Here is a 15,653-nt window from a genome sequence, read left to right as displayed (position 1 = left end):
TGAACTTCTTAGAATCTTTTCTGATGCCTACTGTCCCTGCTGCACCAAGCAAAATTCTTTCTCTAAATTGCCCATCTCAATGCAAGCATTATCACAGTCTTAACTGGTACTCAGAAAACTTGCTGTGCCTTCAAAATTCTCTCCCCTACATCTCATATCAAGTCAAATATTGAGTACTGTCAACTCTGCCTCCTAAATACTTCTCAGATGTTTCCACTTCACTACATTTCCAGTGTAAGCCCCTATCATTTCTCACCTAGACTAACAGCTTCTTAATTGATTATTCAACTGGCAGTCTTACCCTACCACTACAGTTTACTCACCTTACGATAGCCAGATAATTTTTCTAAAATGAAAATCAGGCTATAACATTCCTTTGATGAACTGCCCACTATTCTTAGTATAAGTAGGCTTCATGTTCCTAGTTTTCAGTCTCATTTAAACTTTAGTCTTTAATTCTACTCTCAAAATCCTCATGTTCAATCAAGGGCAAATCCAATGCACATACTATTTATGTAATCCCACCTAGCTAACATGTACTCATCATCTAGGTTGTGGCTTAGGAAGAAACCACACCTTACTCAATCTATCACTTCTCCAAGTTTAAGTTGTTCTCTCTACCCATTAATATAAGAGCTGAGCATACTATAAATTCCTCTGGGAAAGTATTCACTATTCTATATCTTAATTGGCCCTTTGCTTTTCTGTATGGTACCCTCAAATCCTGCAATGAAACTTGACAACAGAGCATTCAGAACTATTTTTATCTTTTTTTCATTTCTAGCATTTAAAGCAATGTGTAGAGGGCTGGGGTTGTGGTTCAGTGGTAGAGCACGTGCTTAGCACCCTAGCACATGTGAGGCATAGGGTTCAGTCCTCAGCGCCATATAAAAATAAATCAATATGGGCTGGAGATATGGCTCAAGTGGTAGTGTGCTTGCTTGGCATGCGTGCGGCCCGGGTCCGATCCTCAGAACCACATACAAAGATGTTGTGTCTGCTGAAAACTAAATTTTTTTTTAAATAAATAAATAAATAAATAAATATATGTAGTACACAGAAGGCACTCAAGTATTTACTGAATAATAAAACACATTAAAATGAAAGGGTAAAGTTTCTAAGCTGCAAAGCCTGAGTTAAAATGTAAAGGACCAGGCATTGTAAAGCTGCTTCTAAGCTGCAAAGCCTGAGTTAAAATGTAAAGGACCAGGTATTGTTAAGTTCCTATGCTACACTCAAAACCTGAAATTCCTATAGCTGTTAGGAAAATTCCCAGGACTGTCCAGTAGATATTCCCCCTGACCATTTAGTTGTTTAATAACCTAGGACCCTGTGCAGCTTGGCATGTAGGCATTCAGGGCCCAAACCAATCAGTTTAAATGTATCCCCTCCTTAGGATTGACCTATCACTCCTGCCCGGCCTGTTCCCGCCAATGAAAGTACTAATCATATTCAGGAATTGTTGTTCAATTTTCCCGCGCCTCATGATGATTTGCTCTGATGTATGCAAAGTCCATGCCCTCCCTAAAAAAGTGTACTTAAGCACTGCTCAACCCCTGCTCAGGGCTCTGGGCTGCTCTCCCTTCTTGAGTGAGTGCGGAGGCCCAGCATGCTGGATCTGCAATAAACCCCTTTTGCTGTTGCATGAGTCGGTCTCTTGGTGGTCTCCTCCTCCGATGTTCGCTGGACCCTTACAAAAAGTATTGTAAACTTAAAAGCTGCCATCACATACAGTCTGTTGATTCTACAGTATTTCATTTGCAAAATAAAGTACATTTGCTCCATAGGACAATTTGTAGCATTATGTTTACAAAAATTTCATTAAGAGCTATGTATGGGATGGGAGTGTAGCTCAGTGGCAGAATACTTGCTTGGCATGCACAAAGCCCTGGGTTCAATCCCCAGCACCATCCAAAAAAAAAAAAAAAGCTGCAAAAAGTACATATTAAATTTATGTAAGCATACTAAACATATTCTATACACCCAAAAAGTTGGAAAAAGTCATCATTTATTTCCTTAGCTTTCTTTTGCAAAGTAATTACTGCTGTGGGTTAATTAGGGTGTCATAAATTGACATTTACTAAGCAGAAAACTCTACCTTGTCCTTGTGGAAATTTAGATATATGACATCAAAAGGAAAACATGGAAAAAGTGATTATTATTATTTATTATTATTATTATTATGGAGCTGAGGATTGAACCCAGTATCTTGTGCATGCAAGGCAAGTACTCTACCAACTGAGCTATATCCCCAGCCCAAAAAAGTGATTTTTAAGAAGGACTTGAAAGGAAGAGAGGTCAAAAAGACCAAAGAGAAGAGTACACTGACTTTTGACACTTTAAGAAAAATTCAAATACTAGAATAACCAGGGACAATAAAACAGATTTCATACATTATAATTTAGAAAATAAAGGAGAAAAGTAGATGGAATATAGATATTAAACAATTATTGATTAATATACTGCTCCAACTGGTAACAACGACTTCATTCGACAAATTATTCAACGAAGCTCATGTGCCGGGGCTAGATTTACAAACAATTCCAGCATGGTTCCTGCCTTCATAAAGGCTACATTTGAGACAAAATAATAATCAAGAAAACAAATTAATGTAAGATTACATATTATGTGGAGTAATATGAAAAAAACAAGACAAATGCCAAGCTGTGAATCAGTTAAGAAATTGAAAGAATTTTTCTCCTTCCTAAAAATGACTCCAGCTAATTAGATAGAGCAGGACAGAAATATAAACTGTCTCAGACAGGTTGGTACCTTGGTCACATATCTATCCTTGGCAGAACAAATTCATCTTTCACTCAAATCTAAATCCACCACTCCTGGATTGTGGGGTGGAGTGTAGTATGGAGTACAAGAAGAGTACCAAGGACAAAGATTTTAAACTAAAGGCCATGACATAACAACATCATTTTACCATATCAACTTAAGTATTTTAATTACTACCAATTTCTTCATCAATAAATTCAGGACATTCTCTTTTAGTTCTAAAACTCTATGGCACTGTAATGAAAAAAAAAAGCAAATTTAGGACAAAATTTTAAAGGAGGCAAAAAAATGGAGTGACAGAATTGTGAATATCTTGTATTTTTAAAAGTAGGTTAATAAATATTTTATACATAAAGGTAGGAAGCTTTGAGACAGATTATAAAAAAGGCAAAGATGTCAAGTAATTATTATACAAGCTGTAAGAAGGTGAGTACTGTGGCATTTAGAATTGAAGTTAAAAATTTTGGTAGTATGTAACAAAAGGCTATTTTCAAAGGAATCTAATGAAGGAAAATGTCCTTTTCTCATAAGCAACATTCCAACAACTTATAAACTTGGGAAAATAACTATTTATTCCAATAATATTATTTAATTAGTTTAAACTGCACTAAATCTTGATATTGATATTTTAAGTTAAAAATAAATTACTTTTCCATTTAATTAATGATTAAAAGTCACATGCCAAAAACAATCATGACATATAACAAATATTTTCCTTTTTAAAAAAATTCTTTGAATTATAGGTATCTGATCAGTTATTATTTCCCTATGATCAAAGATCTTAGCATTTAAGGTAGCAATTTATATATATATATATATATATATATATATCCAAATCTAACAGGGTACAGAGAAAATATCATATTTTCTGTGCTGTTCTTTATTTGAAAAAGGATGCCAAGAAAAATTTTAATTCACCTGGAACATACCCCCTAATATTTATATGTAGGTATAAATAGTACTTTCTTCTGCTCTTACATTTTTTCCTCAACTAGCCATGAAAATAAACATTAATTTGCAGTTCTCTCCCTCCCTCCTCCTCACACCCCATTACCTGGTAATTTTTACTAATTACTTCATAAATTCTCAGAAACATTCAGCTATACTCTTTCCATATGAATGTTAAAATTCAGAACTAAGAAAATAAAGACTTTTGTTTACTAATAGTGTATATAACAATTTTTTTTTCAATTATACATGACTCATACTCAGGCAAACCACTGACTGAAGTCCAGTGTTTACTTAGAAAACAAGTTATCTGGTAGCCACAAATTCCCTAAAGATTGTAGCAGAAATGTGTAAAAGGCTTCAAAATACTTGAAAAAAAATCCCATGGAAGATAAATTAAAATAAACAAACATACTAGAAAGGTGATGATTCTTCAAGTAAACATGACAATCTTATTAAAATGCAATATATGTTTTTCTTCAAAAAGAAAATCTAAGAAGATGAAATAGATACTTTATATAAAATATTTACATATACAATGAAAAAAATCCACTATGGTTAGTAGCCTTTATGGATTTGAAGAACTAGATATTTACATATCTCTCTTTCTGCATCTGTGTGTATGTGTGTATGTGTGTTTTGTATATATTTTTAACAGTTGACAGCTGTTTTAGGGCATACAGAGATGCCAAGCTGAATGAGGGTCTTCATTACTTCAAGATTAGCTATCTAAAGTTTCTATTCATTTTAAGTGTTGTTAGTTGGAAGAGTCATTAGTCACTTCCTTGTCTCATAGAACATCAACATACATTTACATTGTTAATGAACATTTGGGGTAAATGAATTAATGGCACTTTTAAACATTAATTCACTCCTAATAACTCAGTATGTCATAGAAATGTTAGGCTAGGATAAAAATGAAAAGCCTTTTCAGTAAAGGTAACTACTCATTCTGTAAACAATAAAGGATAAAATTAATTTAATTTTTTTTTAATATTTAATGAAATAGACTAAAGAAAAATATGCACTTAAAAAACAGAAAACTGTATTCTCCACTAGGCGTAAAAGCCATAAATAGTATAAAAACTGTATTAAAGTATTTTATGTACATGTAAAATACTTATAGAAGTATGAGCAAATTTATTTAACTTATTTAATGGTGAGTACTGCTTATAGGTATTAATTACATTGAAGACAAATCCTCACTTGAAAAGCTTTCATGCTTGCTTTCGTCCTTACTACTGGGAAAGCTTTCATGCTTACTATTAAAATACTGAAAATAAAATGGTCACATTTTCATATTATCAAATTCTTAAACATCAGGCTGTTGAGTCTTTATGTAAGAAAATATGAAAATAAAAGAATCACAAAGTCATTTTGAAATTCTACTATTTTCATTCAAAACATCAATGGCATTTGCATGATGCAGATATTAAACATATACACACAAAAAATAATAATAAACTCCATAAAAAGGCTTACATTCTAAAGATATAGCCAATATAGTAGTCAACCAATTCTTCAAATTCTCAAAACACAAGCTAATGACAGCCCTTGACATTAATATGAACACACACAAAATAATAATTTTATTTTAAGCATAAAACACATATTACTTTTACTAATTTAAGATATTTTAAAATAGACCTCAAAACCTGATATAAGGGATATGATTGCCAGAATGTAGCAACTCTACAGCATGTACCATCAGAGAATGAAAAGTTGTGCTCCATTTGTGTAAAAAAAAAAATCATTAAATTTTTTTAAACCTGATATATACATTTCATGAGTTCAAAATTACAAGTAGTCACTGAGTCAATGATTTTAATCAAATATTTAATGATCTACCTAAAACTAAGGATAAAGCTTCAAAAATTCTCACACATTCATTCCTTCTTTTTAAGTATGTTATTACTATCATTGAGTAAACAATAAGGAAGATTTTTGACAGACACATTTGTTAGGTTTTAATAGGACAGACGCTGACTATACTTTTTAACAGTTCACAACTGAATAATTTGAGTATAGATCTTTAGAAGTATGTCAAATTTTCAATTATTTGCAAAAGGAAGAGAAAAACCAAAAAAAAAAAAACCTCAGGCAATTATTTTTTAATCCTGAAATAACCTTGCTAAAGCAGTGAAAAATCCCTGTAAAAATCAATACCTTTAAAATATGTTTGAGAAAGGACTCTGCATTTGTATGCTGACTTCATAGTTTATTCTCTTTCCTGCCCCACCCTGAGAATGACAGTGTATTAAACATTTGACTAATGCTTCTGTCTGTAATTCAAAGTAGACTTTTTGTAGCATTCATTAGTGTCAATAGTGTTCTGTAAATATCCAGGAAAAAGTTCTTAAAGTTCTTGAAGTTTCCTGGTGAAAACTGAACCAACAAGGAGGACCAAGCTAACTGGAACCCCTATGCTAGGTTTCCTAGCATTCCTAGACAGCAATTGCATACAAAACTCACCTCCAGACTTGTTTGAATAACTGGACAAGGGGTCAATGCCGACTTCTTGTTCTTCTGGCTGCAGAGGACGTCTAGTTTCAGATAAGGAATGATACACTGTAGAAACTGGACAGCATCACCAAAAGGAACTTCCTAGGAAATAAAAATAAACAAAAAATATTTTTTCTTTCTTTCACTTATGAAAAGGAAGAAATATAAGACTGAAATGATTAAATGAGCATTACAGACATTAACAAGTTTTCCACAGGCTCCAGGGACTGTTACTACACCTTAGTAGGCTTATGCAAAAAAGCAAAAAAAGGTGGCAAAAAATTTCTATTTAAACACATTCTCCCAAAATTTGAACTTCACTTATATCCTTTATTTCAATGTTGAATCACATTCATTTTCAGTAAAATTTTGCACAAACAGCTGAACTGGAAGTTAAAAAACAAGCCCTGTTTTTAAATTTATGGCATCTTTTACTACAAAAACAATACATTCACAATAGAAACCTTCAAAGTACAAAAAATTCAGCAAATGATAATCATTTATACAACTATACTAGCTAGAAACAGCACTGTTACAATTTCCATGTACCATACATACTTTTCTTGTCTTTGTTGTGCATATTTAAAACATATATGTTTTTAATGTGATCCATCATGATAAACACAATGATTTATCATGAGTGTCTTCCTTCCTAGTACAATAAAAATATGTATAAGTTACCATTTCTAATGGATCCCTAGCATCCCATCATGTAGCTATAACAATTTATGCAACCAATATCTTATTAGTAAACAATTAGGATGCTCTCAGTTGTTCAATACCATAAACAACCTCACAGTAAATATCTCTGTGTCAAAACCCATGACCATTTCCTTAAGATACATTCCTGTAAGTATACTTGCTGGATTGTAAAATATATTTGTAAATTAAGATTATACATGTGGTAGAAACTACTATATACTTGAACATGAGAATAAAGAAACCTCAGTACAAATGTGCAAATCTTCCAATTACAGTGGAAGACCACCATTATTTATAGTAACAAGAAAAACTCCAATTGACCAAATTTAACAGCATATAAATACACAACACCTATATATAAGTGATAATGGAAAATGTCACTTACAATATTAAGATGTTATTAAAAATGACCTGAGAGGGGCTGGGGATGTGGCTCAAGTGGTAACATGCTCGCCTGGCATGTGCGGGGCGCTGGGTTCGATCCTCAGCACAACATAAAAATAAATATTAAAAAAAATTTTTAAAAATTGAAAAATAAATATTAAAAAAATTCTATCTTAAAAAAAAAAATTAAAATGACCTGAGAGCTGGGGCTGGGTCTCAGTGGTAGAACACTCGCTTGCAGGTGTGAGGCACGGGGTTCGATCCTTAGCACCACTGATAAATACATAAAGGTATTATGTCCATCTACAACTAAAGAATAGTTTAAAAAAAAAAAAGACCTGAGTTTTACTGAGAAGTTGTCTGAGTTGGAGGTTTCTCTTAGAACCTTTGATATCCATGTTGACTGTAAATAGGTCTACGTTTTCCCAAAGAGAGTTATGTACTTATTACTTCCATACATTTTCTAACACCAAAACCATTTAGGTATCCATGAAAGAAAACTGACAAAGTTGTGAATATATATGTACAGCTTTAAATCAAACATCATAATCCCTCAAAATGAGAATTTAAAAAGTTTTAATGTTTATGACAGAGAAAGATTACAAAACAGAAAAATGAGAGAAGGATACTGAACAAAGGGCTAATTATAAAAGATGGAACACAATACATATGACTTTCAGAATATCTTGAAGTCACAAAACATAAGGGCTCTATCAAAACTACCAAAGAATTCTACAAGACATCAATGAATACAAACATTGAATAGTTCTATAAACCTAAATTAGTACAGATGCAGGTCTAAGAATGTTTTTAAGAGGATACAATTAAAAGGGAATAAATATATAAACAAGGACAAAAAAGAGCTACATAAATCCTGACTCCCAGAAAATTTTACTACCAACATTGTATTTCCCTGGGTACATTTAGGCAAAAGAGAGCAGCATACTATCCCCTAAATTTCACCAAAAACCCTAAAAAAGGTTAAAAGAAAGTACATTAAAAAGTACAATGATTCTTGCCCTACTCATTAAATTAAATCTTTACATAACTTTTAGAATTGTGATTATCTAAGCCTAAATCTCAGTAAACAATTTAAAGTAGATGACATGTCATACCAAACTTTGTTATTTGGAGAACGATGACACAACCATTTGTGATTCCAATGTGTTACTTATACATTACAGAGAAGTAGACATCTGAAGGTTTTAAAAATTAAAAGGACAGGAGATTTTGTCTCATATTATTATGGGAATAATCAGGATCAATGAACAGTGATAATAAATTTTAAAACTGTAACTTTAAAATATAAATACAGAATAGATTAAATGTATAGGAGCTCCACCTAGAAAATCAAGTGAAAGATGAAGACAGTCACTTATTTTTAGTATAGTACAGGACCCTGTCCAATTAATATGAAGTTCTAGTGTTTTGCTGAGAAAGGTCACTATTTGTTTAAATATGATAATAAGTGATAAAATTAAGCAATAAACTTAATTTTAATTATAAAATGTTAGTATGATATACTGTCTTCTTCATATTTGAGAAACCAATAAATTGTCTTTTAATACAACATGGAATATTATTTACAAACAGTTCCTAGAACACAAGTATTATTCCTTAGACAACTATTCTAGAGAGTTATTGTATTGGCAGAAGAGACTTAGCACCGAAAAAAAGAATTAAAATGAATCTATATTCTTTACTATTAGAATAATGCAACTAAAATTCTTGATTTATTTACATGATCTCATTTCAAAAATAATTTTATTAAGTACCTTATAAAAGTCTTTGTGTAAAGGAGCAACTGTGAGCACATCTGGCAGGACACACACAGAGCACAAATAAGAAATATATATTTAAAAAAAATATATAAGCATTTTCAAGATATCAATGAATAGAAAAAACAAAATATTTCTACTATTCTATATTTTAGGGATATAGAATGATACAAATAGGCGAAAAAAATTTCATGAAAATCAAGTTCACAGAAAACTAAATTTCAAAATATTCAATATTCAATATAATTTTATTCTGGTAAAACATCTCATAGTTTTAATATGGAGATAAAGTGGCTTGTTTATACTGTTTGCTCATCTTTAGCTCTGATAAAATATTGACAACCCACTCCCTACAAAGTGACTGTAGCAATTTATTTAGCATTATGAGAGACTCCCTATTTCTCCATATCTTCTCTAGCTCTTAGTGGCATGAGCTATTTTAGTTTTTGCCAATTGGAACAGTATAAAATGATATCTCATAGTGGTTTTCATTAGCATCTTCCTGATGACTCTTCAAAATACTTTCATCTTTTGTATCAGTCAAGATTCTCCACAGACATAACTGACAGATGAATAGATAGATACTTGGTATCAAGAGATTTATTATACAGAATTGGTTCACACAGTTACAGAGACTGGCAAGTCCAAAATGCAGGGATGTAAGGCAGGCTGGAGACTCAATGGTACAGTTCAAAGGTTATCACACAAAAAGAGCAGATATAGATAAAATCAAAGCATTATGCTGCAAAACTATTATTGCTGTAGGAAAGATGTTTTGTTGTTGTTCAATTCAGGCCTTCAACCGATTGGATGAGGCTCACTCCTGCTATACTAGAAATAAAACTCAGGGGTGCTTTACCACTGAGCTACATCCTTAGCTCTTTTATTTTGGGAGGTGGGGGTTGTGTTTTAGATTTTGATACAGCAGTGTGCAAGGGTGCCCAGGTTGACCATCAACCTATAATCCTCCTGCCTCAGCCTTCAGAGTTGCTGGAATTACAGGCACGTGCCACCATGCCCAGCTACATGGGCAATCTGTAATTTGCAAGGTCTCAACCAATCAGATGAAGGCGTAAATCGAACACACTCATAGATATACCCAGAATAATGTTTGACTAAATAACTAGCACCCTAAGGCCCAGTAAAGATGACACACAAAATTATCATCACATCTATTTACTGACCATTTAAGTTTTTTTTTAGGTGAGGATAGACGACGCAATATCTTTATTCATTTTTATGTGGTGCTGAGGATTGAACCCAGTGCCTCACAAGTGGAAGGCAAGTACTCTACCACTGAGCTACAGCCCCAGTCTCCAATTGCTTAATTTTCAACTAAGCTGTCTTTTACTTAATGATATACAGGATATTTTTTTTAATTAAGCAGAACTTATTTTTAAGCTCTTCAAAGATTATTATAAACACAAAGTATCCTAAAAATAACCCACATTAAATCAAAAGCACAAAGTAAAACACTTGTGAATTGGCCAAATTGTGTGTATATACAAATGTGTAACAACAAATCCCATTAATATATACAACTATGGTGCACTAATAAAAATGAGGGAATTAAGCAAAAATAAACTTGTAACACGAAGAATTCTTTTAGGTTATTACTTTGTTTTGAACCATCTGCAATGTTCTGTACATAAGTCATACATATTTTAAACACTATTTTCAAAGTCAAGAAATTATGTATCTTTTTTAAAGTGCCACCACAATACTAAAGTAACTGAAAAAGAAATCAGATCTGCTTAATACAGGAGGTGTCCTAACATACATTGTAACAGGAATCTTTCCAAACAAGTTTACTAAGAAATATCTCCCATTTTTAGTGTTAAAAATAAAACAATCTTCTCATTTAGAAAAATCAAGGTATTATTTGAGTAGTTAAGTCCATTATTCCCAATTTTATACTTTCTTGTCTTCACTTAGTAATTGGAAATTCATGATATAAGAACAAATTTATTATAGTATAAAACTCTTAGGAACAAATTATAAATATTCCAGTTTTAAAATAAATAAGTGTTTTCCTTCCTAAAATGTAAACATCCAGTAAATAAAACATACATTATTATTCTAGGTATAGCAACACCAGTAACTCACATATTTAAGAGGTGTATTTTTGGTATATTTAAAGTTTTTGTTTATCTTAATACAAAGCACTTCACCAGGAGAAAGAACCAACCCATTATTACTTAAAAAAATACTATTCCTTCATTCAGTTTTCTTATTTGAGTAGAAAATCATTAATTTTTGTAGAATTTTGGCTATAAGGCCAGGTCACAGGAAAGTTCTGAAACATTTCAAAGTCATTTGGCCAAAGAACAGTGTTTTCTTGAGACTTCATGGCAGTCATTATCACTTTGTGCTTGAAGGCATTCCTCAACAAATTTCTTTACTACAGTCTTCAGAGTAAAAGGACAGCATCTGGGCTCACAGAAGGGGTTGCTTCCAGTTGGAGCACCAACCAGCAGAGGATTCTTGCAGGCATTCTGCATGCAATACTACTGCTGAAGCTGTCTAAGAGACTGATTTTCTCCATGTCAGCCTCCAGCTTAAGCTGCTCCACCATGCACTGCAGGTTGCTCATACAACCCCAGAAGACATGGCAGTGGCAGCACAGGCTCTGAGGTCAACTGAGCAGAGCTGGCCTCCTGAATGTACATTATTATTGTCAGTAAATTGATATAACCTTTCATTCCAAGAGAAATTCAAATGTCCCCTTGGAAAGACCAGCTATTCTTCAAGATAGGAAGCTTTGTCTGAAAAGGGTTGTAGTCAAGGACCTATCAATCTTATGTCCAACAGCCAAAGTTTGAATTGCCTAATGTGCCACCCAAAGCTAGAGAAATCTGAGAGTACAGATGGTTTTTTTAAAAATAAATCAAGGTGGGTGGAGTCCTGGCTCAGTGGTAGAGCACTTGCCTGGCATGTGTGAGGCCCTGGGTTTCGATTCTCAGCACCACATATAAATAAATAAAACAAAAGATTTATTGACAACTAAAAGTAGAGAAATATAAAGAAAGAAGAAAAGAAAGAAATAGAGAAAGAGAGAGAAAGAAAGAAAGAAAGAGAGGGATATGTAATGATTTTAATGTAGTTCTAAAAAATCAAAAGTAAAATGTACATTAAATTATCAGTCATGCCCACTTCAAATGGCCCCCACAGTTATAGCAAATTATATTCCAGGGTACATTCTGAAAATTATCTAAAGAAAAACAAATTTTCCCTTTGAAATTCTGATGCAATGACTGCTAGATTATATTCTTCAACAAGAAAGAAAGAATTCTGGTGAAATTTTGCTCAAAAAATATTATTAAGTCAGTGGAATCTATTGAATAAACTATCATCGCTTGTTTCTGTGCTAAGAACCTTTTAGAGTATTGATGATTACTAATTTACTGAATGCTTGCTAAATGCTATACTCTGGGTTTAATGACTATTAGCATATTTAATGTTCTCAGCAATCTTATCAACCATGGATAACTTTTACCTGGGTGGAAACAAGCTAGCCAGTTAAGCACCTGGCCCCAAGGTCAGACTGGCTACTTATTTTAAAGTTTATTTTGAGACACTTTTCCTAGATTCTTACTGTGTACAATGGCATTGAGAAACATTAGAAAATAGAGAGAAGGACAGAGGCAACATTCTAGCTGGCTTGACACAATTTTTGGAAGGTGGAATATAGAAAATATACAGACTACACAATGAAAGGCATAATGTCACAGCAGAGGAACGACATTTGCTATAATGCTAAGTCTTAAGAGGTCAAGGGGTAAACACAGGGGAATAGAAAGACTTCCGAGAGAAAGGGAGTATCTACCACAGGCTTTGAAGAAAGTAAAGTTCTGACAAGCACAGATGGGCAGAGAGCTCATCAGAGGTCAACTGAAGAAAGATTGTTCCAAAGGCAGCAAAATGGACAACAAAATAGTAAATGTCTCTGTTAGCAACTGGAAAATCTGCAGTGAAAAAAAGGCAGGTGCAAAACAGTCATATCATATGAAATGCAAATTATTAACAATAAAGCTTTACATCTAAATAGCATTTTGCAGTTTACAAAAACTTTCACGTATATCCTGCATTCTCAATGGGTGTTATATTGTTCCTGAAGGGACAAAAATTGGTACATGGAGTAGGGTGGGGAATCTTGGATAATACAATGGTTTATGGCCCTCAAATAGGTTAAAATACAAAAAAAAACCCAGATACATAATATATCCATAGTATAAAAATTTCATGAGGGAGGGAGGGAGGGAGAAGGATTCAGGAAATTTTTTTCTAAAAGGGCAGTTTAGGGAAGCAATGATTTAAAAAATAAAAAAAGGTTTAGAAATATTCACATATCCTACACCTCATTAAATCATCTCATCTATCTAGAGGGTAAAGCAGGGCGTCTTTCCCCTTTTTAGAAAGCATATAAGGCAGAACTGAAAGAGTTAAGTGGACAAATAGAGGCGGGGAAAACAGTTCACAGAAGCACACATTCTACACAAATATAGTCAGATTGATATATATATATATTCATTATATAGCCTTTATATATCTATGACAAATATATATAAGACCAATAAAATAATGTGCAGCTTCACTAATAAAGAAATGTTTACAAAAACAAGAATTTTCTCCATCACATTTGCAAAACAAAAAAGGAAGATAACAAAGAATGTGCATTAAACCAGATAATTAACTCTGAGACATACACATTTTCAAGGCACAATAATGATCCGAATTAAAAATGCAAGGCCCTGTACAGTAGCACATGCCTGTGGCATCAGTACTCAGGAGACTAAGTAAGGATGACTGGTGGAACCCGAAAGTTTGAGGTAGGTCAGCCTGGGTAACATAGTGGGGGTGAGAGTGGGGGAAGGAGAATACAGCAATTTTATTGCTAGGAATTTATGACACTGATGTAACTTCTAGCCAAATCTATGCAGAAAAATGTTGACTATAATAGTTAAAAAAAACTATAGGCAATCTAAATGTTCAATAAAGGATTGGTTTTATAAATTATGGTGACTTAGAAATGGAATAATAAGTAAACATAAAAATCTAAATGCACTTAGACCACAATGTATACAGCATATGAAATCTGCAAGTAACAGAATAAATATAGTGTAACCCCATCATTTTCTAAAAATATGTAAATTTAAGTTTGCTACTTGGTAGAATTTCTGGACATTCAAGAAACCAACAAATCATGAAGAGAGTGTGTTTTTACATATCAGGATGCTTCAGAGAAAATCATGATATAGTCCTAAAAACATTAAACTACAAATCCATTAAAATGACTTGCTTAAGTTCATACATTTGGGAAGCAGAATTGGATAAAATTATATTATTTTGGCTCAAAATCCATTGTTTCTTATTACTTTAGAAAGCTTACTACTACTCAAAAATCAATTTTGGTTATTAAATATAATAATGTCTATGGTTCTATAATAACTACTGAAGTGTATGTCCTCCCATAGCTTCTCAGTACCTTTTATGATTTGCTCACACCTACCTTTCTAATTTCTTTCATGTCTTTTTTTTCTAGTAACATGTAAAGTAAAGAGTCTTGTTTTTCCTTGATCCTCTTAATATACATATCAATAAGATGTAAGTAAGCACTGCAATATTTTGTGGAAAAGCCAAGTAGTTACTCAGACCTCTATGATAACAAGGGGAAAAATATTTAATAATACATTAAACTTCAAATAAGACAGTGCTAATTCAAAACGTTAGAAACAAAGAGCTGCCCCATCATCAGCTTATATATCTTTTGGCCTCCAATTTTTAAATATACTGGACATTTTCATCCATATATCTATCCTTCTTGGACATCCCTTAATTTAAGCCAATATTATCTGGATCACTCTTGAAACATGACAAGATGCCCCATCACTCTTCTCTTAGTCCTTTCAATCTCTTCAAAAAAGATCACTATAGATAGATATTTAATTTTTGAAACAATGAATCGAAATATATGAATATCCTTACTGAAAAATTCTTCAATGAGTTACCACTCAAGGGTTTAAATTTCTAATGAAATCTACAAGATCCTATGTGGCTGTTGGCCACAGATGTGGCTTCTCTCACCAGGGTCCCTGGGCTCCCACCCACACTATTTGTGATTTGCAACAAAGGAGTCTTCAGGGCTTTTACAAAAGTTTTGTCCTCAGCCTGCAATGTCTTCTATTCTTCTTGAAGAACAAAATAAAAATTTCACTTCTTTTTTGAAACCTTTCTTGATACTACTCTCCCCCACCAACCATTACTTTGGTTAAATTACTTGTGGGTCCTGTCTTTCCATCACTCTATATATGTGGGTGAGAGGAGAGGGTGGGTAGGAAAAAAAGGGGGGGAAAGAGGGTGTTTTCATATAAAAAAGTATAAATATATATGGTTTACTGCCACCTCTAAATTTATGAGTACAAGGAATATGCCTAACACCACACTTGCACACAGATGACACTTAATATCAATGTGGGGGAGAAAAGTTAAACAGAATTATTCTCAGCAGGTCAGAATGCCACAAAGATGCTTCCCAAATGAGCATGAATCAGATGA

At 32.9% G+C, this 15,653-nt stretch overlaps 1 protein-coding gene across 1 annotated transcript in view; it reads right to left on the bottom strand.

The window, feature by feature from the left end:
• The window catches only part of LOC144366464 (uncharacterized), a 251,339-nt gene that overhangs the window by 74,926 nt on the left and 160,760 nt on the right, over window positions 1-15,653 (bottom strand). The window contains exon 3 of the mRNA XM_078020742.1: window positions 6,205-6,336. Coding sequence (XP_077876868.1) covers window positions 6,205-6,336 — 132 coding nt within the window. The remainder of the gene's footprint in view (window positions 1-6,204; window positions 6,337-15,653) is intronic.

The sequence above is a fragment of the Ictidomys tridecemlineatus genome, chromosome 9 (assembly GCF_052094955.1).
Source record: "Ictidomys tridecemlineatus isolate mIctTri1 chromosome 9, mIctTri1.hap1, whole genome shotgun sequence".
Classification (NCBI taxonomy): domain Eukaryota; kingdom Metazoa; phylum Chordata; class Mammalia; order Rodentia; family Sciuridae; genus Ictidomys; species Ictidomys tridecemlineatus.
Note: the sequence above shows the minus strand (reverse complement) of the source record. Positions and strands in the feature narration are given on the sequence as shown.